Source organism: Eptesicus fuscus, chromosome 4, assembly GCF_027574615.1.
Source record: "Eptesicus fuscus isolate TK198812 chromosome 4, DD_ASM_mEF_20220401, whole genome shotgun sequence".
Taxonomy (NCBI): Eukaryota; Metazoa; Chordata; class Mammalia; order Chiroptera; family Vespertilionidae; genus Eptesicus; species Eptesicus fuscus.
In genome coordinates, this window is record NC_072476.1 from 48,408,252 (window position 1) to 48,434,125 (window position 25,874).

Sequence of the window (25,874 nt, forward strand, 5' to 3'; positions counted from 1 at the left end):
TATGGGATACTTCGGGGCAGTCTGTCTTGGGCCCCAGTGCCATCTATTCTGGACTTTGAGAGGTCCCATTATGGTGAGACACTGAACTGGATTACAAGGTCTAAGTTTGATTTCTGGCTTTGTATTTAGTTAGTTGCTTAACTTGGTGGATGGACTCTGTGTTGGGGCACCCCTTGAACACTTAGCCAGGTTGTTTACAACTCTGCCTAACCCTTCACTTGCTGTATGAGTTTATGTCATCCAATAGTGAACCTTTAGGGTCTTCTCAGTTTTGTTCTGAGCATGCGTCCTGTCCTGGGCATGTGTGTGGCTTTCTAAATTCCCCAGTATACATGACCACATTTAAATGTCCCAATTTGCCAAAGAAATCCCCTCCCTGGCTTTAGGCAGTCTCTTGCATGTCTCAACCATCAGTCCTGCCTGGGGGTACAGGTTTTTCTGATCACCTTACACTACTTTCAAGCAATGCCCACCATCTATATCTATTTCCTCCCTACACACGACTACTTAGATAATGCCTGAGGACTGCTGTAAGGATCAAATATGAGAATGTTTATCTTTTGTAAACAAAAGATAATGCAAAGGAAACCATATTTTAGAAAATGTTATTTGTGAGCCACATCACAGTTATATCAGAAATATTTTATTTTATTGAGGTAACTGGTTAATAACATGATATGTTTCAGGTGTACATTATAATTTAGCATCTGTATACACTATTTGTGTTCACCACCAATAGTCTAGTTTCCATCCCCCACCATATATTGGATCCTCTTTGCCCATTTTGCCCTTCCCCACTTTTCCCCCTCTGATATCCATCATTCTGTTGTCTGTATCAATGAGTTTGTTTTTTATTTTCTTTATTCATTTGTTTCTTTTTTATATTCCACATGTGAGTGAAATCATCCAATTTTTATCCTTTTCTGGCCAACTTACCCTCAAGATCAACCCATGTTGCCACAAATGGCAATTTTATCTTTTTTTTTTTTTTTGGTTGAGTAGTATTCCATTGTACATAATATATCACATCTTCTTTATCCAATGGACACTTAGGTTGTTCCATATGTTGGCTATCTATAATAATAAAAGCATAATATGCTAATTAACTGGACAAATGACCTTCCAGACATCATTCTAGACGTCCTTCTGGACAAAGCTGCAGTGGCGGGGGCCAAGACAAAGGCAATTAGGGGCAATGAGGCAGGCAGGTGAGCAGTTAGGGGCAATGAGGCAGGCAGGCAGGCAGGCAGAGGTGGTTAGGGTGATCAGGCAGGCAGGTGAGTGGTTAGGGGTGATCAGGCAGGCAGGCAAGCAGTTAGGGGCAATCAGGCAGGCAGGCAGAGGCGGTTAGGGGTGATTAGGCAGGCAGGCAAGCAGTTAGGGGTGATCAGGTAGGCAGGAGAGCAGTTAGGGGCAATCAGGCAGGCAGGCAGAGTGTTTAGGGGCAATCAGGCAGGCAAGCAGAATGGTTAGGGGTGATGAGGCAGGCAGGCAGAGGTGGTTAGGAGCAATCAGGCAGGCAGGTGAGCAGTTAGGAGCCAGTGGTCCTGGATTTCGAGAGAGATGTCCAACTGCTGGTTTAGGGATCGGGCTTAAACTGGCAGTTGAACATCCTCCGAGGGGTCCTGGATTATGAGAGGGTGCAGGCCAGGCTGAGGGACCACCCCTCCCATGCACAAATTTTGTGCACAGGGCCTCTAGTTATAAATAATGCTGCAATGAACATAGGGGTGCATATATCTTTTCAAGTTAGTATTTTCATATTTTTCAGATAAATACCCAGAAGCGGAATTGCTGGGTCATATGGTAGTTCTATTCTTAATTTTTTGAGGATCCTCCATACTGTTTTCCACAGTGATTGTACCAAGGTACAATCCCACCAACAGTCAGCACAAGGACTCATTTTCTCCAACACTTTTTTCACTTTTTTGTCATTTTGATAACAGCCATTCTAACAAGTGTGAGGTAATTTCTCACTGTGGTTTTATATATATATATTGTTAATTTTTTACAGAGAGGGAGTGGGAGAGAGAGTTAGCAACATCGAAGAGAGAGAAACATCAATCAGCTGCCTCCTGCACACCCCCTACTGGGGATGTGCCCGCAACCAAGGTACATGCCCTTGGCCGGAATCAAACCTGGGACTCTTGAGTCCACAGGCTGACGCTCTGTCCACTGAGCCAAACCGGTTAGGGCTCACTGTGGTTTTGATTTGCATTTCCCTAATAATCAGTGATGTTGAAAATCTTTTCATGTGCCTGTTGGCCATCTATATGTCTTCCTTAGAAAAATGTCTATTCAGATTCTTTGTCCATTTTTTATTTATTTTTAAAATATATTTTATTGATTTTTTACAGAGATGAAGGTAGAGGGATAGAGAGCTAGAAACATCGATGAGAGAGAAACATCGATCAGCTGCCTCATGCACACACCCCACTGGGGACGTGCCCGCAACCAAGGTACATGCCCTTGACCGGAATTGAACCTGGGACCTTTCAGTCCACAGGCTGACGCTCTATCCACTGAGCCAAACCGGTTTCGGCCATTTTTTAAATCATTTTTGTTGTTGTTGTAGTCTTGTAGTTCTTTATATATTTTGGATATTAACCCTTACCAGAAATATCATTTGCAAATGTCTTCTAACATCTTTTTGTTTTGTTGGTCATTTTCTTTGTTGTACAGCTTTTCAGTTTGATGTAGTCCCATTTGTTTATTGTTTTCCCTTGCCTTTGGAGTCAAATTCATAAAACATCACTAAGACATTTTTAAATGGTGGGCAAAAAGTTTAATTTTACATATATATTTTTTTCTTGGTCTTCATTTCTTTAAAAAAAGGAACTTTCATCACTATAGATGTAGAAAAATTTTCCTTCTCCCCTTCTTTGGCTGGTCTAATAACTTAATTGACATAAGGCAAATTAACAGGAGAAAAATTTAAATTTGTATATACAGAAGCCCTATAAAACATGACGCAAAGAAGTGATCATAGCAGAAAGTTTTATTATCTTTTAGACAATGAAACAATCCACTTGTGAAGAATTGACAAGGCAGAGGGGCTTGTGCTAAGGGAAATAAATGGCGAGGAATTAACAAGGTTTATTTACAAAGCCCTTTCAGCCCTAAATTTCATGTCTCTGGTAGGATGAGGGTGCCTTCTACCCCCTGGTACAGTCAGGGTAACTTTATCATCCACTTTCAGAGGGGCAAAGGAGGGGCAGTGTCCTTTTTGCACAGTTTCTCAAGTACCTTTAAACAAATGCCAACCCCGCATATTTTGGGGTGACATATTCTGAACCCCTACTATATCACCAGCCTGCATAGTTCTCCAACATCAGTAATATAAAAATTCTAATTTTATTTCAACATTTCAGTAATAGAAAAATTCTAACTTTATTTTAACATTTTATTGAATCTTTTCATGTTACACAACTTACTGAAAACATCAGTGAGATAAAAACAACATAAAAAGACACACCGAAATACACAAACAGACAAAACACCTCTTCTAGTTGAGGTAATATTATATGAGTCATTGTCAAATCCCAAATTTTTGCTACTCTGCTATCCAACTTGGTAACATATTAGTGATTCTCAATGACTCAGAAGAAAGACATTACATTGGCGAGCAAAATGTACAACTACTTAGAAGAGAAAGCAGAAATGCCAAAGTTAAGATCACTGAAATTCTAGTGCAATGTGAAGTGTTACTAAGGGGATTTTATTTGCTTACGTATTATTGAAAAAAAAACCTAATTCAAACCTGCCTATCCTTTTAAGAGCTGGAAAAGGAGTCCTTTATGATAAAACACGGGAGTAAGCAAACTGAGGGCAAACATCCTTCAGAATCGCATGTGAAAAAGACCAGTATCAAAGCAGAATATTTTATTTTCTGAGCAGATCTATGAACACACTGAGAAATGTTGAAGCATTTGTGCCCAACAGGTAAAATGAATATTTTGTGCGGTTATAAGAAAGCCAGTACTAAAAAGAGAGCTGTGAGTAGTCAGGTACATGAGTGAGACTTCTTACCTCTCCAGTTTTGTTTGTGAAAACAGTAACTAAGACATCACATTCCCCAATCCAAAGCCATTTTGAAATTGGCTGGTTTTTAACTATCTCATAGCATCTAGTGCTGAAAATTTAGAGGCTTGACTAAATTTGATAAATTTAGGAATTATTTTTCAAGGGCCCATAGAAAGGGTACCTTATGGTAAAGAAACTTATAAACAGATTTAGCAAATCAATGAACAAATTCACTAAACAAAGTAAGTTAATATTTATCATGTGTTCCAGTTTTTAATTCAATCGCTTTCTAGCTATCTGACTCAAATTAAGAACTCATATAATGTAAGGCAAGCATATCACACTTCATCTCCATGGCCAAAATCGATTATGTGAAAGGACCATTGGGCCTATGGATTCTCATTCATAATACTATTAATCATACTGTATTACAAATATTATTCTGAGCTATTATCACCTAAAGAAATGTAGTGCGTGGATATCTGCTTTTGGCACCTATACACTAAAGAAATAGAGCTCTTTTAACAAGGGAAAGAGCATGTCCAGTGTTTGTTTCACTTATTCCTCTCTAAATTCCGTTAAACATATTGGGCCAGCATTTAAGAGCTTGAATTTTTAAGATTTTTATATTTCAACTAATTTGGAATGGGAGTAAAACATATTAGTGGTTTGCATTAGCTGAGTGGTTCAGTTGGCTAGAGTGTTGTCCAGTACACCAAAAGGGCCAGGGCACATACCCAAGTTGCGAGTTTTGATCGGATCCATGTTTCTCTCTCATCTCTCTCTTTCTTCTTTCCTCTCCCTCTAAAATCAATAAAAACATATCCTCAGGTGAGGAGTTAAAAAAAATTAGTATTTTAACTTGCTACATTTCAACTTTTTAGGCTAATTTCATTTTGTTTTGATGTTAATTTGTATACGTTTTCCAAAGAGACAGAAAATAAGACTAACCTTACTTGTGTGTGGTTCAAGCTATTAGTCTTGTAATGATTTCATAATGAAACAGTTATCCAACTGAATCTGCATGCTAACTTCCATCAAATAATCTTGAAATACCTAATTTTTAGCTAGGTAAAAGATCCCATATATTTCCACTAGTAAATACTTGATTCCATTCAGATTCTCTTCCAGAAATTTTCTGAAACTTGCAATTTTCAGAAGTTAACTCTTGCCTGAAACCATCTTCATTGATTATAATAAAAATGAAAGGATTTTTAGGAAGTCGACATATAAATATCTAACAATTTACTTAGTAGTTTAAGAGCAATTAATAAAATTTAAATGCCATACGTTGGACAAAGTAAACCATAATCTGAAGGAGTAACCATAAAATACAACATCTAATCAGTGGTGTTTAATTTTATTTTTCCTCTCTTGGTGAAATTTAAAAACATAAAACTTGTATGTTTTAGTAATTGGGGGAAAAAACCACCCACAAACATACAACACAGGATAGTAGACAGAGTTGCTACTTAAATACTGTTTCACACTTCTTGGATATCATTTTTGATTCCAACATTATTAATCACATCAAGTAACCACTTCTCTGATATTTAGCAACTAAAATAAATCTATTTATAAATCTGGTTGGAAAATATAAGTGCAAAGTCATTGCACTTGTGTGCTACATGGCTCATAGTAAAACTGTGACCACTTACAGGAGGAAATGAAACTTTAAAATGTTTAATGATGGATCAGTCAAATGCATATCATTTTACTATACAAAGAACTTCATCCATTTAGGAACATACAATTTTTTTGCTTAGTATTTATTAAATTTACCTCTTTACCTCATCCATAAAAAGTGAGGACAAACTTCCTTTAAAGTTTATATTTTTTCTTCAGTATTCATCCAAACAAGTTTAAATAAAAGGTGTTAAGGAGAGACCTGCTTTTCCATTTATGTATATCTAGTTTGGAGTATGAAATTATAAACAAACCTGGAATAAAAACTGAAGACATTAATTTATGATAACTATACAGAAGGCAAGAGGCACAAATTCCCAGGTGAATTTTAATCACGTCTCCACTAAGACAAGTCATTCAGAAATGAAAGACAAGTGACATTCCTTTCAATACACAATTTCTAAATTTAGAAACAGTAATAGTTGTCATGATTATTTTATTTTCTATCTCTGTTAAGAGTGGCTCTAAAAACAGCCTGATGATTCACATAACTAGGTAAGCAAATCAAGCTTTATAAACATATGACGAATATCAAGTTGCTGGTACCGAAATGTTGCATTTGGATATAGACAAGTATGCTGTTTGCCTTAAATCTTTGGATACCTTGGCTTTTAATATTTTATTTTGATATTTAAGCAGAAAGTGTGTGACTTCATCTTATGCAATAAGCTGATCTAAGGGTGGAAAATTTGTTGAAAGGAAGGAAATTCCAAGTTTTGTATGTGAACATAAATGGCTTTATATAATATGCAGCCATTAAAACGTTATATAGGGATAATACAATTTAAAACTTCAACTCCTGATTACAGATTGCCAAATCTAATCCTTCTCATCATTATCACTGGTTACATATTTATTGCTTGAAGGTAAACTATGACCTCTTGATACTACACATTAAGGATGACATACCGATATCAACCAAGAAGGTAAAATAAACATGTAATAAATATTAAAGTTAGATGGAATAAATTCAGCTCTGTAAAATTTTGTTTTGTGTTTGCTGATAAATTTTTGCTTCTGCCCAAGATCATTTTTATTCAGTATGTGTGCTACACTAGCTAGAATTTAATTGATGAGTATTATTTTTATTGAGTTTTCAAATTTGTAATACTTTTGATCCCAAAGAGACCTATGCCTTAAGAAAAAAAAAAAAAGTCAATATAACGAGCATGGGCTTTCTCTACCAGTTTCACTTCTAATCCATTTCCCCCCCAAGTATTCACTTTTATCCCTCACAATTTCATAGCAAAGTGTCCAGATTGTGCCTTTTAGACTAATCGGGAACTTATATCTCAAACGCTATTTTGAAGAAGCGTAGAGTAAATGATTTTGGTTATCTGTAAGACAGCTGCATGCAGTGTGTACTGTATTATAACAGCACCAAACCCTTTATAAAAACCAAGCATTCCTTCCTCCTGCTTTATGGTATTGATACAGTCTCTCATTCCCTCATACTGTGTATTAATTGGAAGCACTTCATAGCCAAGGTCTGTATTGTCAATTATTGTGCGTGTTCCTTGAATGTGAAGGCGGTGCAAAACTGTTTCCAAAGGGTAAAGTATAACATCAGAGCAAAGACTGGCAGCAAAGTTAGCAATTAGTTCTGGAAAATAAGCATCCAGCATACTCTGCACTGGGCTAGTGCTATCAGCTGGGTGGCCGTAAGTCTTTCTCTTTAGAATTAGTAGGACGATCTTCTGAATGATGGAGCTGATGATGTAATGAAGAACCCCATGCAGCACCGTGGGGAAGATCAAGGAGAGAAGAGGAAGTAGTCGTTTGCTATGAGGCACTCCCAGGCCTATCACTCTTCCAATGCCTTCTTTAACACATTCCAAAATCCCAGTATTATCTCGAATTATCTCACTCTAAAATAAAAACGATGAAATGAGTGGAAGTTAATATTTGCTTATTTTGCCCTCCAAAAAGGGCTCTTTTTAGGTTCCTTTTAAATAGTAACTTGCTGACCAAAAAGGGAAAACATCAATAGTTTACAGACTTCAAATTTACCTAGGTGTTAGATTCTTTTTTTCAAATGAAATTTCATAAAAACAGATAGCAGTGAAGTGGGAGCTACTTTTATTGGAAAAGGAAAAGAGTAGGAGATGTGGGTGGGGACACACCTGGTTTCCCCGGCCTCAAGAAGCTCCTTAGAAATAATTTTGAAAAGCATTAACTCCAGGACACCAAAAGAGGTAGTATAGTGCTTAGACTTCTTACAAGTGGGTTTCAACCCTGCCTCCATTACTTACTGGTTATGTGACCATTGGCAAGTTATTTAACTTCTCCTAACAGTCAGTTTACCATCCTATAAAAATGCAATTAGTACCATCTACCTTTTATGCATAGAGTTGCTAGGAGTATTAAGTGAAAAAAGGCCTGAAAGCCAGGCCTTAGTCATTATCATCTGCAATGTCTCTGCCTATCTATAATTTTGAGGATATGTATAACAAAGTTTGTGATACAGGTCAGAATCATGGACCGGCAGAAAAGGAACAGTAAGAAGCCTATTTGGCTACAGTAATGACTGAAGAAGAGAAAGTATAAAATGAAGTTATAATGTAGTTAGGGGCCATACCATGCCACTGAGCAGACTCTGGCTTTTAGTCAGGTGGAAAAATCAGATGGAAAGGTAGCTGGTTTTAAGCAGAAGATGGACAAGATATAATATAGGTTAACACTGGCTATTGTGCAGAGGAAAACAAGAGGGCAGGCTGAGAAACCAGTTAAAAAGTTATTACATAATCCAGAAAAGAGATGATAGACTCCAAGGTAGTAATGGGAGGGAAGTGTGTTAGTTGTGCTTTTATCCTAAAATTACAGCCAATAAGAATTACTGGTGGATTGGATTTGGGTAGGAAGAGAGAAGTCAAGGATAACCTCAAGATGTTGGTCAGAGGACGTGGAATAGCAATGCTTCTTACTGAGTTGGGAAATATGGATGGGGTAGCATTTTGGGGAGAAATCAAGAGTTCAGAAATGTTAAGTTTAAGGGGTAAACTTGGAGTTTACAATTTAGATGGTAAGAAAAAGCTCCAAGCTGGACATATAATTGTGTTTTCAGTAAATATAATACATTTAAAACCACAGACTAAAATCAGCTCACCTAGTCCATTTACCTATCTCTGATCCTTTCTCACTCTAGTCTATTTTTAATACAGCAGCGAAAGAGATCCTAATAAAGACATGCCAGAATCACTCTTTGGTTTAAATATACCAGACTTTCCATGCCCCTCAAAGTCAAGGCTAAATTATTACAATGACCTAAAATGTCCTTTATGATTTATCATCCTCTTACCTCTCAGAACTCATCTCCCTCTTGCTTAGTGAGCTTCAACTATACTGGCCTCCTTTTTGCTCCTCAAACACATGAAATACTGTCACACCTCAGGACCTTTGCACTTGCTTTCCTTTTGCTTAGAATGTTCTTCTCCCAAATATCTATGCAGTTCATATGCTCAGATCTTTACTCAAACGTTACCTTCTCAGTAAGGCCTTTTCTGATTTAAAAAAAAAAAAGCTGCTCTGCCCAACCCATTAATCTTATTTAATTTCCCTGCTTTATTTTTGTTCTCTTTAGCACTTAGCACCATCGAGTATACTTTACATTGATTTTGTTTATGTTAATCTTCCCCACAAAAATATAACTGCTATGAAGGCAGAGCATTTTTGTCTGTTTTGTTTGCTGTTATATCCCCAAGGTCTATAATGGTGCCTGATATAGGTTGACACTCAATAACTATTTAATGATGTTTTTTAAAAAAAGATCAGTTAAGGAAGATTAACTGAAAAGATAAAAGTGAAGTTAATAAAAACCTTAATTGAATACTATACTGAAAAGTCTGAAATTGATTTTAGGAAGTTTGAGTCCGTGTGGATCCTTAATCAGCAAAAATATGGAAGAACTGAAAGTGAAGAACATTAATCTTACACTGATGTGGAATGCAGTGACTAGAACAGGGATTGTTAATGAAGACAACAGCTCACTAGGAAGTTCATATTTAAGGGATCAGGAGGTCTTCAGGAGATCCATGTATGAATGTGTATTTTTCAAGGGAAGAATGTTCTCAACGAGCTCCCAGGAGGGCAAAACCCTACTGGATGTGAAATAGGAAGAAAGAAGCTAACATAATAAACCGAGTATGTGATAAAGAAGGGATGAGAATGGTTGTCTTTCAGTGGAGAGAAACAGACAAATCTCAGTTACTTTTTGGAGTTAGAACTAAGAAGGCATAATGACTGCCTGGTTATGAGGGATGAAAGAAATATAAAAATTAAGACATTTCTAAAAACAAGAACTAAAGTTTAAAGTCTCTAGGGTGAAGATAACAATAGTACATTAATAAGAAAGGAGATGCTCGAAAGGAAGCTAATTTTCAGGGGAGTAAGACAAGATTGTTTTTATGAGCTGAGTCTTGAGGTGATAATGATTTAATTCACATATTAAAGATTAGAGTCAAAATGATTCATGAGAGTGAATGAGTTCTCCAGGATGGTGAATACAGGATAAAAGCAGACAGGGTCAAGGACTGTGTCTGAGAGTATGGTAGAACAGATGGCAAAGAAGTTACTTAAAGAAGAGGAAGATGTGCAAGAGGAGAAACTTAAGGAGACATAAAAAGACTTCTAGAAAATCAGACAAAAGAAATCAAAATGAGGCAACTAGCAGGTAGAACCTGGAGCAGGAAAAAGAGGGTTAGATACTGGGTTAATAAGCAAACAAACATAGTGAGCTGGGCACTTTATATAAGTAACTCAATTTTTACAACCCAGTTATTAAATTACTGTTCCCATTTTATGAGTGAGAAAGTTAAGATTTAGAAAGGTTAAGATATTTGTTTAAAGTCATAGATCTAAACAGACTTGTGATTCTAATCAACTTGTTTCCGCCACTATATCCTGCTGCTTGTTTTTTCTTAAACAATCAGCTTCCTGCTGTTTTTCCCTTATCTATGAGAATATCTCATAGAGTAGTAATTGTAAGCTGCAGTCCCAAAGGTGATACCATTTATTTAATGCAATGCCAAGTGCAAAAGCAGAGAAAAGTGTATTTGAGTAGCAAGATGTTAACTTATGTTCACTAAGTCAATTCTAATAAATAAATAAATAAATAAAAAATCAACGATAGGGCCAATAAAGCAATTACGTGGAAAAGAGTAATTTGAAGAGAAAAGGCTGATCCACTGAGGTTTTTATAGAGAAGAAATTCATACATATTGAAGAAAAATAATATGCTAGAGGATGTGATGATGGAGATGGCAGATAGGTGATGCACAATTAGTTGGATTTTGTGTATAGGTGAAGTTAAACTATCTTCATCTGACAGTTTTAAGTGTAAGAATCCAATGGTGAAAAAAATCTATGAATTTGATGTACTTGGGCGCCACCCTGTGGTTAGAAATAATAAAACAATTTAAAAACTAGCAGGAGATTGCTTTAGCTTTGTAGCACTTACCACACAATAGTATCAAATGTTCCTTAAAAGGCCTATTTAATAAGAATGCTGTTAATAAACTACTATGCAGACTACCTTCTCACTGTTAGGATGATTATCATGTTTCATGCTTAATTTATTGACCTCTGATAAGCCATAATCATTCTGAGTTGTGTCTTAAAATTTTGAAAAAACATACACACAACCCTTTGGATTTTTTGTATTCAAAGCAAGTCATAGGCTGAATTCTGAGATATCTGAATAAAGAGTATACAGCTGTCTACAGAAGGGATAAAATAAATTAAAACTAAAAGTGTGAAGTAGGTTTGCAAAGGAAATACCGTATACTTATCAGGAAAGCGCTAGTATATAATCTTTGATATGTGTGTATTTGCAAAATAAAATTTTAAAAGGATACTGTTTTAAATTTCTCTGTTATAAAATCAGGCATAAATAATACATTTAATATTCCAAAATACTATTAAGTAAAAAATGACCATAAAAAATAGCTCACCTGTACTGTTTCAATCAGACTTGCTGAATAAAAAGGCATTGCCACTATATAAGTTAGGCTGTAGAAATTAAAACAAACATCAGCTTATTGAAACAAGATGCTTATATTAAATCTTTTAATATCTACTTTAATGTATCAACATAATTCTACTTTAATGTATCAATAAGCCTGAGTGATATTTGTAAGGTTTTCAACTATTAATACCTATAGCCTAAAGATACTTCAGAGACCTGTAACAGAAGATCTTTATTCAACAATTAGAAATGAAACATTAAGTATTAATAATAACACAGGGACAGCCTGCAAAGAACATAGATTTTATTTTAAAGCAGTATGAAAGGTAGGCTCGTTTGAGTCACTGTTTCAACCTCTACCTGCACATAGGTAATGAAGCCTGTAACTCTGACACTTAAAATATAGGGTGTGGGATCCATTCTATTGCTTGCCTTCTATCTATCTATCTGAACAAGTTCTGCTATTATCCATTCCCAGATTTCCCACCCAGCAGAGTTAAGCCAGTCTTCAATGGTAAGTGAAGTCCCTTTTATTATTAAAAAACAATATTGTACAGCTTTGCAAAGTTGTTTCCTACCACTAATATTAGACAGAGTAATATTACAACTTTGCAAGCCTGCAAAATATAGTTATTAAAATAATATCAAGGTGGGACTTACCTAACCCTATGGGCCAGGTCCTGGCAAGTAGTGGTTTTCAAGGTGAATGGAACATCACTAAGTAATAATGTGCTAGAATGCCCCACAAAGAGAGCCAGCAAGCTGGGGGGGTTTCCAATTCACAATCTTCAAAAAAAATTAAAAAGTGAAGAGTAAAATTCTAATCTACCAAAATGGTCAGTGTTGTAAAATCACTAAGTGCCTTCAGGACTACGTTTTTTAGTTTGCTCATCACCATACAAATAAATTTGTTATCTCTGCTTAATAATAAAATAATAATAATAATTTTCTTGGCAACTTGTGTTTAAAAAGTTGAGGACCTCTGCTAACTTCCTAAGAACACAAAGAAAAATTAGGTTGTGATTTCACCCTTTCAAATTAGAAAGTTTATTTTAAAGATAATATATATTTCAGGATTTTTATTCCTAAACCCTCTTACTTGTCCTTTGAACTTCTAGTCCCTTAAATATTTCATTGCTCTAATTTCCTTCAGTATAGTTATTTAATGATTTTTTTCAGTTATAGTGCTATAAAAATTAATAGAAATTTTCAATATAAATTTCACTTACGATTTCAGCAGAAGGTGTTCTCCTATTTGTTTAGGATTCCACTTATGTGAAACCTCCCTAAAAAATAAAAATAAATTTAAGTAAAACAAAAGCCATGTTACTTAAAACATCTTGAATTAGCCCAACTTACAAAAAGGTAATCAAGTTTTAATTTTAAAAAATCTGTAGGAGAAATATATTCTAATGGTAAACATGTTCCTTTCTGGGACACATTTTAAACAACTGCAGTGGTTTGAAAAGAAAAACAACGTGCAAGGTATTTTTGTATCAGCTGACAGAGGAGGAGGTTATAACTGATTACAAAAATGAACATGAGAAATTAAAGGAGATATAAAAGTGATAGGTTGAGCCCTGGCTGGTTTGGTTCAGTGGATAGAGAGTTGGCCTTCGGACTGAAGGGCTCCCTCTGGGGCACATACCTGGGTTGCAGGCTCAGTCCCCAGTAGGGGGCGTGCAGGAGGCAGCCGATCAATGATTCTCTCCCCCCTCTCATTGATGGTTCTCTCTCCCCCCTCCCTTATCTCTGAAATCAATAAAAATATATTTTTTAAAAAGGGATAGGTTGAGTAAAAAAGAATGGGTGGGAAAGGGAAAAGGTAACTTGGAATAGGATAAAAGGGAGAAATAAAGCTTTAAAAAGTATGTAAGAATGGGAATAAAAAACAACGAACAAAATGAAGTAACTATATGCAGAATAATGTTAGTAGTAAAACAAGGGCTCTAAACCCTGGTCTCTGACGTGAAGTCTGCTTCTGCCTCTGCTCCCTCTCATCTCATCTGATACAAGAAGGAATCCTGTGAGAGAAGCAGAGCAGGTGTTGTTGCGTTTGTTTTACTTTGAGAAAATAAAATTCAAAAAGGTCACAGGGTCATGTGCAAAAGACACAGAAAAAACGCTAGATCTGGAACCAAGATCTAGCACTGGGTGTTTCCTGATATTTAAGTTACCTTTGGAAACCAGGAAAGAGAGGAAAAAGAAGAGAGGCAAGCTGAAAGAAGAACAAAAAAGGAAAAAGTTGTATCAAGAGAAAAGTAAAAAAAGAGAAAGAATATGGAGAGCAAAAGGAAGAGTAAATGAAGAGTCAGACAATGGGGATTGAAGGGGAGAAGGAGGAGGAGGAAGGGAGAGGGAGAATAGCAAAGAAAGGAGGGTGTAAAATAAAGAGGAGACTAGCTACTATCAGTTCCCCTGATAAAACTGACACTCACTGCACAATAGCCACAGCAGGAAACTGAGAAAAACATTTTCTATCTCAAGTAAGTGAATATAAGAAACATAAGGAGATAAAGGAATAAATATATTTTACATTAAAAAGGCAAAGATAATTAATCACTAATAATGTAAGTGCTCTAAAAACAGACTCAGTACAATTATAGCACAGGTGGTATGTGAACTTTCCTTCATTTTTCTAAGAGACAGAGGTCTGCAGATAAATTTTTGGACAATAGAATAATCTTCTCTGATTTATAAGACCCTAGAGAACCTTCTGGGTCACATTCTGATTAATACTAGAATACTATAGGCCTGAACAACCACAGAAAAATAGAGCTGAAATGATATTTAATGATTACGATGAAAAATGCAAAAAAAAAATTAGGCCTCTCATCTTATGACAGTGACTTTGTGATTATAAAACAAAATATGCTACGTGGTTTGCCAATCATCTGGGCACTATTACTCTTTTCAAGGCCATTATGATACTGATTTGAAGCATGAAACTGTTATTAACATTATGGACAGATGGGTCTGTGGCCTGTTTCTGAAAGGACAGGACCACCTTCCCTTTGAATACAAAACTAATTATTAAGGTAAGATTATTAAGGTAAAAGAGAGAAAAATAAAATTTAGAATCAATTATAAAAAATTAAGACTTTTTTCCTTGTATCTATTCTCTACTCCTTTATAAAATGAGTAAAACTTATTGCCACAGCTCTAGAAATTTAAATTAGCACATTAAAGTGCTTCAGGAAAGAGGGTAGTATAGAAATCTACTTGTGATTAAACCTTTTTATATTTCATTATTAAATATCAAAACCTGTGTTAAATACATTTAAATCAGTTGTCACAAGCAAAAACTACCCTTCAAACAAGCAACAAAATTGAGAGAAGTGACTTGTTTTTTCTCAAAATAGTTTTCTATTTGATAGTGTCTTATTTAATGCATAATCTACACAAAAGAGAATTTTTATTTTTTTCTGTTTTTTAAAATAATTCTCTATTGTTGAAAGTATTACCTGTTTTCTTCCCTCCCCATTGATTCTCTCCAGCCTGCCCCATCCCCCTCTTCCCCATTGTCTAAATAATTCTAGTTAAGCAGTCTTTAATTTCCATTGTCTCTCATTTCACATGCTCAAATAGCTTCCCTCTTAAAAAAAATCTTCCCTCAACCCAACCCAAACCTCTCATCTTCAGCTACTTTTTTTCATCTCTCATCACAGCCAACTTTCTAAACTTGCTATTTCCATGTCCTAACTTTCCACTCACCTCTAAATGCACTCCAATTTGGTTTCTACCCAAATATTCCAACAAAAATAGTTCTTGCCAAGGTTCCCATGACCTTCATGACACTAAGTCCAATGCAGTTTTTAATTGGCAACTTGTTTGTCCTTTCAGCAGCCATCAGGCACTCATATTCTTTCCACTTGATAGACGAATATACATACCTAATACATAATCTACACAAAAACAAGTGTCATTTTATTATTGACACTGTTCCTAACCCTTTAATACTCTCACAGAACCATATTCTTTTTCTTCCGCAACAATCTCAATTGGTACTTAGTTATTCATTAGTGGGATTATTTTACTTAATGTATGTCCCTTATACTAGACCTAAGGTACCTTTTGTTTCTTCTTCTCATTGTATACCTGATTTCTAGTACAGGACCTAGAACATAGTAGGTGCTCAGGAAATACTAGTAAGTTAATAAGTTATTAATGAGTGGGACTTATTACCAAAATTATCCAGATAAAATACAACAAAGATAACCTCTCATGTCTTCCTAAATATGATTCAAAATGTCCACATAATCTAATGTGTCTGTATATCTCCAGAATGAGAAAGGTTGATAAAATTCTGTGCCTTCCCATTTCTTTTTTCCTTCTCCTCAACCTGGAGTGAAAGTTACTACTTCACCTGTGCTTTAGAGAAGTGTCATTACTTGCCTGAGTTCCCAGAACTAAAAAGTGGTGTAGGCAAGACCAATGGTGTGTGACTGCAAATGCAGAATTCTTCACATTTTACCATACAGAAATTCCTGAAATTTGTTAAATTTTTATAAAATGTTGTGTTTCTGGCAGGACTTCAACAACATTTGATGACAAGTACTAACTTTTCATTTTATCCTGTGATATAAAAAGCAATAGGGTGAATAAACTTAGCCAACATCATAAATTCAGATTTTTAAAGTAGATGGGAAACTTGTCGCTGACTAAATGTTTTGTTTTGTTTATAACATTTAGCAAAGCTGTTTTAAAAGAACTTCAAGACCTTCAAGACTATACAGTCCTTTGAAAGCAAACACTGGCAAAAAGCCTACTCTTAGTCTCGCCTGTCTTCATTTTCTTCCCTACAAAAGACTGAATCCCAAGTTTGAGATGTCAGTTGGCTGTACGTGCAACTACCCCACTTCCTTGTCAACCCCCAAAATTTACCTGCCAGGGGCCACCTTTGGATCAACAAACCATTCAAAAAAAAAAATTTTTTTTTTACACTGTACTAGGATAGAATGAACCACCTCAGTAGCTTCTGAGGCTAATACATTTCTATCACTATAATTACATTAGCAAACCATTCAAAATCTTTAATGCTGTCTCTGGAATCTAGTGTTGATAGGGAAAAATCACAGATTCCTACCAAATAGCACTTACACAAATTTATGCTTTCCAATATTACCTATTAACATTCCTTTCATATATTCCTAGTAAGGTTCCCCTTCTGTTACACATAGTAGCTGTGACTGTCCCAAACATATACAGTCGAACCTGGTTCTCGAATGTTTCCCATCTTGAACAATTCACTTCTCAAACCAACAGCCCTTTCATGATGATACCTATGTGATCAGTCACTGATTTCCCAGGTGACGAAGGAGAGAATGCGTGAGTGTAAGTCATTTTACCGCAAAACCTCACATTAACGTCTCAGGAAATAATGCTGTGTATATTTTTTGTTGTTGTTGCTGCTTATTATTATGAAATTTTTTATTTCTTTTTTGTTAAATTTTTACTTACATTTAATGTCCTTTTTGTTTTTAAAGTGTTTACTTACAGATTAAACAGTAATTAAATATGTAATGTATATAAGAAAGGTTAAAACAGGGAATCATTTGGGGGTCTGGAATAGATTAATTCGATTTACATTATTTCTAATGGGAAAACATGATTCAGTTTTCTAACAGCCTTCAGGAACATATTAAGTCTGAGAACCTAGGTTATTCATTCTTTTCATGCTTTTCCTCATTCTTCTTTCACCTAATGACCTTTTCTCCCTGTCCCAGGGAGAAAACAGGTGCAGAAATAAGTTTACCCAATTTCTCTACCCTCTCCCTCCAAATGTATCTAACAATTCCAATTCACCTCTCTTGGCTTCGATGACACTATTGTCCTACAGTATGCTGCTATTTTTGATGATTTTTGTGATCATCTCCTATTACTCCCCTCAATTACCTCTCCTAATACACACACAGGTATGGCACACACATGTGCACTCACACATTGCCCAGGATTCTGTGTTTGGTCCACTTTCTGTCACTTAGTCTACATTATCACCTTCAGAAATTCATCCATCCTAATGTTTCAACTGCTACTTTAATACCACTACATTCAAAGCTATGCCTTCAGCTTCAAACATTTTCAAAGACTCTGACCCACGGTTTCAACAACTTATTAGACATGTTCCCCCTAGATGTCTTGCAGAAATCTCAAACATCATCTATTGAAGGTTAAATTCCTTATCTTTTTTTCCCCCATTCTAACTTATTCTCCTTTATGAATTCTTCAACTTGATTCCAATCTAGAAATCTCAGTCACTGATGACAATTCACTCTCCCATATGCCCATTCCCAATATAGCACCATTTATCAAATATACTTCAGAAATGTCTCTCCAGCTCATCGTTTTCTATTCTATTCCACAGTTTAAACCCTTCTCAATCTGGCCTAGATTACTGACAGTTCTGCACAAGTCTCAGTCTACACCAGTCTTTTTTTTTTTTCACACTATCACTTGAATATTATCCTTGATCAAATCACCCATGTTAACAAAAAGAAACAACAACAAAAACACCTTCGATCCCCAATCCCACAGAGAATAAAACCTAAATCCCTTACAAAGGCATTGCCATGCTTCAGTTTAACACCTTAACCCCTTTTCCTTCTCTTCCACTCCATACATGCCCACTATTCTTAGCATAAGACCCTTATTACCCAGACGTTCCAACCTCCAATGGGAATGCTGTCACCTCTACTCTGAATCCTCTCCTTCTCTGCCAAGTCAATTCCTGCCCATAAATCAAGACTTAGCTCAGATTTCAGTTCTTTTCTGAAATCCTAACAATAACTCTATGCAGTGTCCCCTGGGCTCTGAAAGGGGTTTAATTATAGCACATATAATGATGTACTGTAATTTGTTTACATGTGTCTCCTTCATCAACTAGCGACTTAAAGAGCAGGAATTGCTCACATAATTATGTTTATTCCTTAATTGATAGTTGCTGACACATAGCAGTATGAGCTGAAAGACATATTTCAATAGATACTATACCAGGAAGCATTTTCTTAATCATATACTAATTCAATAAGAGAGCAATTAAATTTTTTGTTTCTTCTCTTAGCTACTTCAGGCAAGTCAAGTTTTTAAATTCAAGGTATTATTAGAAACTACTATATTTTGCTATATTTTTAATATGACATTAATATTGAGAAACTGCCAAAAAGGTACCTTGGTAAAGGTGTGAATTCACTAATTATTCCTTCTGCTCCAAGTGTGACTCCCTGGACAATAAATGTACTTCCCATTCCTTTCCAAAGGGCCCTTGGTCCCTACAATAAACAAAATTTATTGTTATTTTTGTTAATTGCTAAATAAGAAACAACAAAAAAAGGGACTTAATAAAACTTGATATGGAATGTTCACTGATATTTCCAATGAGACATTATTTAAAAGGACATTAAAACTACAATTAAATTAATTTCTAATATTATTTTAATATTTGTTGGTAGCCTACGTTTAGGCCAAGATGAACATTCCAATTAATTGAGTATCTCTAATACTGATTAAATACCCCTAATATTTAATTAATTTTGGCAAAGGTGTAAATTCACTGATTATTCAGTGACACCAAAAAGATGCCATAATCATGTTACCTTAGTTTTAGTACAAGAGTTAAGATATTTTTATTAACTAAATTATAAGAAATTACTGTTGCTTTAATTATTACTAAGGCAAAATGACACATAATTTTAATAAAATCTATATACTAATTCTCACCTGAGTTTTATTGAAGCTGTACATAATATTGATGACTGTAAATGGAGTGAGATGATAATGCCGAGCATGGTAATTAACCTGTAAAAAATATTTTTCATAATTATTTTCTATTATTGTTTTGTAAGAAATAACAAGGGTATGAAAGAAATACTGTGGAGTCACATTATAAACGAAAGTTCAATTCTAAAGTCAGCATAAATTACACATAAGCAAAGCAAAATTACTCTTAAAAGTGCTTTAAATAACTTATTAAAAGTAAAATACATATGGTTATATAAATACAATCCTGAAGACCAATGCACAATATACACAATAATATAGCATACGTAATATGGCCTTTTGGTTTGATATTTCTGTTTCCTTAAACAGTTAAATTACATTTAGTGTGGCAGAGCATTCAGGAACCACAAAGAACTCAGGGAACAGAAGTTATATGTCTCCCAATGGTTAGTGTTTTTCTAACTATAAGCTATAAACAATTAGTAAATCATAAAATCAGTAAAGGGGGTCAGAACCAATACTTAAGTGAAATAATTTTTTAAAAGTATTAGGATGCAGCACATATTCCAGTCCCTTCTCATTGGGATGTGGAGACACTCAACCACTGAGCCACTGTGGCTGGGTTGTTCTGTACTTTAAATCAGGATTGGGATTATTTCATAGGAAGTATATTTACCTGACATTGGCGGCGTAGAACAATGCAAGGATGAGCCAGTACATTTTCTGTAAAGAGACTATATAAGAATAATTTATAAATATATGTAATATAGCTAAAATTTAATTTATAACATATATGTATCCAAAATCAGTTTTGTTTGAAGAGCCATGAATTATTTTGTTTCCCATTCTTAAAATAAAAAAACAATTTAAAAATATCATGTTTGCAAAACACTGTACCAGTAACAAAATTCAATATGAAAAGAATTAAAGCCAGATTTGGAAACTGATAGTCAAGGGAAACAATATATAGTACTAACATGTATAATATAAAGATGAAACGATATTTCTGTATACCTAATATGGGAAACTCCTTTCCTAGACAATTTAAATGCCCCTTTCAATTCTTTCAGATGTCTTATGCACAAAGTTCCTATCAGAAGAGCCATCTATTTTTCATGAATCTCATTCTATAAATTTTGTTTTCAATGTACTTTGCACTTAAGTTATAGGGATTTCAAGGATCATGGTAATTGACTAGTATTTTAGGCACAAAATAGTTCTCAAAATATTCCCCACAAACTAATTACAACTGTGGCTTAAATACTAACAGTAACACATGCCTGCTTGGGTATGCACACATCTACACACACTCATATATATATATGCCTAAGCGACTGTCCGACTGGTAGCTATGACACGTAATGACCACCAGGGGGCAGATGCTCAATGCAGGAGCTGCCGAGCTGTGGTGACTTGGCAGCTGAGGTTCTCAGGTGATGCACCCAGAACCAGAGAGGAGGAAGCCCGATTCCGGGGTGCGTCACCTGAGAACCGCCCTCTCCCAATCTGGGACCCCTCAGGGGATGTCAGAGAGCCGGTTTCTGCCCGATCCCCACAGGCCAGGCTGAGAGACCCACTGGTGCATTATTGGGGCCAGGGAAGGACCATGGGAGGGCTCCAGGGCGTGTCCAGCCCATCTTGCCCGATTAGGGCCAGCCAGCCAGCTGTGGAAGGACTGCAGGAGGTTGGCCTGCCAGGATGGGACCAGGGGAGGGCTCCAGAGTGTGTCTGGCCCATCTCATCCAGTCCCAATTGGCCAGACCCCAGCAGCAAGCTAACCTACAGATTAGAGCGTCTGCCACCTGGTGGTCAGTGCACGTCATAGCAACTAGTTGAATGGTTGAACAAACGGTCAGACACTTAGCATATTAGGCTTTTATTATATAGGATGATAATGACTTTAAAGTATAAACGGTGAGGCTGAAGAAAAATTAACTATAGCACAAGGAAAACGTTAATACACAAATTTTATTTCTATTGACATTAAACATCCTCAAGTTTAATCATACAAATAAGATAATTTTTTCTTGATTAAAATGTTTAAAACAATGACTTATGTTAACATATGTCAGCCTTTGTGCAATTCCAGTATTTTTGAAACAGTATTCACTAAAGGTCACATAAATCAAGACTAGAGGTTTTTCTAATACAAAATAATCATTAAAAATAAAAATGATGCTCATTAAATGCTGATTATAACTGAAACCTAGACTCCATGTTGCTAAATTCATTATTGTTATAATTCAATTTTTAAAAAAGATTCAATGTAAAATGACTTGTTTTTTGGAGGAGAAGAATTAAGATTAGAATTGATTTATTCTTTGGATGGATACATATGAAAGGTGTTAACAATATTCCTTACAAAATTATTTTGTGATTATAAAATTTAATGACTATTCTCTATCCTTACTGGGGGAAAAAAATTAAACTTATAAATTTTAAATATTTTTTTCTGCAAAATATTATTCAATATTTAATCTACTGCTACAAAGAACCAATCTAAAGGGAACACTACTAATCATTTATTATAACATTAAAAACTATAAATAGAAATTAAAATTATTTAGATAAAACATTACCTTGCAAGTCCAATACCAAATCCAGCAAATCTACTCAACTGTTCTAAAATAGAAGAAATAAGATTACTCATAACCAATACTTAGATTTACTATAAAAACAACAAAAAATATTTTCTTTTATTAACACGATATTCATTTAAACTCCAGGTCCTCAAGTCAAATTCTGATATGGGCCAGGGAAGTCATTTGAATGAGTGAAGAACTCTGTTGGGTTTGTGGCAAGTTGTAAGGCACAAATGCCCTTCAGCTCCAATTCATTGTTGCAATGAGGGACTGTAGGCTCAGGGTTGGTTTCTAAGCTGTGATTTTTCTAAAAAAAAAAATATTTTTATGTAGTATCTTTCAATAAAAAAGATTGGTAACTATTTTAAAACATTGTGTGGGCCATATCAAACATATCTGCAGGTTGAATCTATGTGCTATCAGTTTGTAACTTCTGACTGCAAACAACATACAATTTTTTCTGTAGAAAGCTCTGATACATACACCAACAACTTTACCTCCCATATTGTAAAATTAGTCATTCACTGTTAGTGGTATTTATGTTAAACCAACAGTCACAAGTAAAACACCACGAAATTATTAAATTGAAAGAATAATCAAAACGGGCAATAAAGGGCTCTCAATCTCTTTTCTCTCTCTCCTCTCTTGTCCCATCTCCTCCATCTCTCTCATCTCTGCTCTTTTAAATGAAGCAACGCCCGATTTCCTTACAGTCAGAACAAGGCCATGCAAACATGTCCCTGAGGACATTATTTGGTTCACCCTTATTTTGGAAAACGTACAAGCGAGAGAGCTTTTCTTTGCCCAAGTGAAGGCATTTTCCTCCTTTCAGTTCTTTCCCCAATCATTCCCTAATAGTAACAGAAAATACCATATTTTCTGGAAGGTATTAGGAAGGTTTAATATTGTTAACTGTAAAATGCTCTCAGGCTTCTATCAACCTTGCAAAGTAGACTCACCAGCCTCTTACTGCTGCTAAAAAAACAACAGCCCTAGTTACATTAAGAGCTCTTCCTCATTGTAACCATCAACGCATAAATTATGAAAAAATAATCTAAACTTTACTGCCTAAGAATGTAACTATGTAGCAAGTATATATGCATTTTGAATTATTTCATTTAAATTTTCCAGAACTCCTCTTGGGACCAACAGAAAGAAAACCAGAGTTAACAAGCTAATTGCATGACACTAAATCACTGGTCCCCCTCCACATCATTTGCTCATCATACTGCATTTAAAGTCTATTCCTCCTAGTTATCCCAAATCAAATAAATCTCATTATACCTACAAGTCAAAATAGAAGAAATGAGGATAAAATCGATGTTTAAAATATACTTATATTTTATATTCAATGATAAATATACTTAAATTTCTATTTAATATAATCTACTATTCTAACAATTTCAGGAGAATGGGAAGAGGGTGCCATTATTTCCATTTTATGAATAAAAAAAGTTGCTGAGAATATCTAAATCACAAGTATTGCAATTAAGACAGGTCTTCTGACAATCCTTTGGAAAAGAATTATGCCTTGAATTTAAAGTCTTATCTTGAAACTGTATCAGTGATTTTTGCTTGTTAGTGGAATTTTTGGGTCAGGAAAAAAAAAAGCAGTAGGTGGATATATTTCTCAATTCCATAAATCTTTACAGAGTTCCCATGGGATACATGAATTTAGGATCTATAATTTATGTAAGTAGAAAGTGCTACTTCAGCCCATTAAAAATAAGAAAGAATAAAATGATAACTTCTCTGTGTATTTCAAGTGAATCATTTAATATGAGTGAGGCTCAATTTGATATTACCATTAAGTTTTAACAGAAGAAAATGGGAAAGTATAAACATTTTCTCTTCTACCAAAAAGGGGTTTGATGCCAGGGGGTATTTTGGGATTTAGAAAACAGACTCAACTCCTATAATTAAAAGGGGGAAAGGAAGGAAGCAAATATTTTTAGCCTACTATGTGCTCCACAGTGTACTGTGCATTTTTATTTAACCCTTAAAAAACCCTGATATTCTTCTATCCACATTAAAAAATGAGAAAACTGAGGGCTCACAGACGTTTACACAGTTTCTGAGCTTTTAATATTGGCAGAGCCAGGTTTGAGCCCAAGCCTGTCCATGCTGAAAAAACAAAAACAAAAACAAAAAAATCTCTGCAGAACACAAAGCTACAATTAATCACATCAAGTAAATACAGTGGCCACTTAATTAGCTAAGACAGGTGTCTTTTCTTTTGGAAGTCATCCCGGAGAAAACATTTGTTGTGTGAGGAAGAGAGAGGAGGCCCACTTCAAGGGCAGAGGAGACGGGGAGGGCGCTGGGTGTGGCACGCGATTAGACCCAGAGGCCCCGAAGGCGGGACCCTCAGCGCGGCGTCTGGGGTCCGCAGGCCGCCGCCCCGCCAGTCCCCTCACCCGGGCCTGGCTCCCGGCGTCCCTCACCCGTGCTCGGCCCCGCGGGCACGCCGCTGCCGCCGCCGCCGCTGCTGCCGCCGGGCAAGGGCTCCTCGGCGGGGCCCTCGGGGGTGGAGGGGGCGGGCACGCCATAGGGCGGGCTCTTCTCGCCCCAGTGCAGGTTGCGGCTCCCGGGGATGTCTGGGGGAGTGGTCACCCAGTGGCCCAGCTCCGGCCCGGAGCTGAAGGACCTTGCAGGGAAGGCCACGCCGAAGCCGCGCTCATCCCGCGCACTCCCGCGATAGCCCAAGCCATCGAACCCGTCCGGGCGCCGCGGATGCATCGCAGACGGGGCAGGACGAGGCGAGCCCTCCGGAGCCCACCACTACTGGGGCCGCGGCGACCTCGGGCCGCACGGTTTTCCCTCCACCTCCTCTTCCTCTTCCTCCACTGCCGCCGCCGCCGCCACCGCGACCGGAGAAACTGACAACCGGAAGTCACGCTGACAACCCGGAAGTTCACAGAGCACGTGATCCTAGCCCTTTCCGGCGGTCTTCGGAGACGCGGTTGCCAGGGAGACGATTCGGTAATCCGGAGCCCACCCTTAAACTGGCACCTTTAGGGAGGAGGAAGTGGTGAGGTGACTGGAGTTAATGGAACACTTTACCAAAGAAATGCCTTGAGGAAACAGGGATGGACGATGCGACCTGGATCGGAGAAGGTCGAATAAAGAGGTTTCATAGGGAAATGATAACTAAGGCCTCGCGGGATCTGACTCGCTGAGACCTCAGCCTGAACGTCCGCTCCACACACCTGCCTCACATCTCGGTCTTGTCTCTGCAGGCCGGTGCCTCGCCTGCCACAGGGGAGTTGCTCAGGGGCGAGGTGCGGGGTATTCGTAACATTACATCTAACTTTGCCTCCCGCACTTGGCGTTTTGGGTAAAATCGAGAGAAGTTCGGCCCGGGGAGCGCAGAGGCGGTGTGGACCGCGTAAGTAAGCATTAAAAAGGGACGTGCAGGGAGAACCCCCCCACCTCTTCTGTCCTCTACGGCTCCTCCCCGTGAACATAAACTACTCTCAGGGACTTAAGGAATTAAGCATTTTGCTTTTCTAATGCCACAAAATACCTACAAATCGTCTTCTGTAGGTGTTTTGTGCTGCATCTAAACCACTCAGGGTATTTATACCTTTAAAAATCAAGACCTCAGTTGAAAAATTAAAATGACCCTACTACCTGTTTTCATCAGCTCCAAGGGCTCTTCGGGCAGAGTCCCTGTCCCTAGATGTGACTGAGCCCACCATGGGTTCTTCCTGTGCCCCTTCTCCCCGCTGGAGCCCAGCATTCCGAGGGCTTTCAGAAGAGAACCCTGACGCACGCACTATTCTCAATCTTCTAGAAGGGAACCTTTACTTAAAGTGATAACCAAATTCCTCTTAAGTGGATTGACATTCTTGAGTTGTGATGGGGCTTGGGCAAATGGATGTAGTCTTTCCCTTAAAATGTGT

At 36.7% G+C, this 25,874-nt stretch overlaps 2 protein-coding genes and 1 pseudogene across 3 annotated transcripts in view; 1 reads left to right on the forward strand and 2 right to left on the reverse strand.

Annotated features, from left to right (window-relative positions):
* Positions 1–5,367: 5,367 nt before the first annotated feature.
* SLC25A46 (solute carrier family 25 member 46) lies at positions 5,368–25,674 on the reverse strand. Of its 2 annotated transcripts, none has more exons than XM_028149763.2 (8): positions 25,603–25,674; positions 21,967–22,009; positions 20,064–20,121; positions 19,388–19,465; positions 18,839–18,939; positions 12,901–12,957; positions 11,658–11,715; positions 5,368–7,577 (listed from the first exon to the last, which is right to left on the reverse strand). In XM_028149763.2, exons 1-8 carry the CDS (start codon positions 25,610–25,612, stop codon positions 7,002–7,004), a joined length of 981 nt encoding a protein of 326 aa, XP_028005564.1. In that variant the 5' UTR covers positions 25,613–25,674; the 3' UTR covers positions 5,368–7,001. The 2 variants fall into 2 exon arrangements, with proteins under 2 accessions (XP_028005564.1, XP_008142714.1); XM_008144492.3 differs by lacking the exon at positions 25,603–25,674 and adding an exon at positions 24,414–24,845.
* Positions 16,613–16,713, reverse strand: LOC114232627 (small nucleolar RNA SNORA66; annotated as a pseudogene).
* The window catches only part of TMEM232 (transmembrane protein 232), a 157,583-nt gene continuing 156,629 nt past the window's right edge, over positions 24,921–25,874 (forward strand). Inside the window, exon 1 of the mRNA XM_028149762.2 lies at positions 24,921–24,951. The gene's annotated coding sequence lies outside the window, so the exon portion shown is untranslated. The remainder of the gene's footprint in view (positions 24,952–25,874) is intronic.

Excerpts from the sequence above, each read along its gene's own strand:
- SLC25A46 (XM_008144492.3), bottom strand. The coding sequence starts at position 24,708 with ATGCATCCGCGGCGCCCGGACGGGTTCGATGGCTTGGGCTATCGCGGG. Across the intron at positions 20,122-21,966 it reads TTTGGTATTGGACTTGCAAG|TCTCTTTACAGAAAATGTAC; the intron begins GTAATGTTTTAT and ends ATTCTTATATAG. Across the intron at positions 11,716-12,900 it reads GAACACCTTCTGCTGAAATC|CCTAACTTATATAGTGGCAA; the intron begins GTAAGTGAAATT and ends TAATTTCTACAG.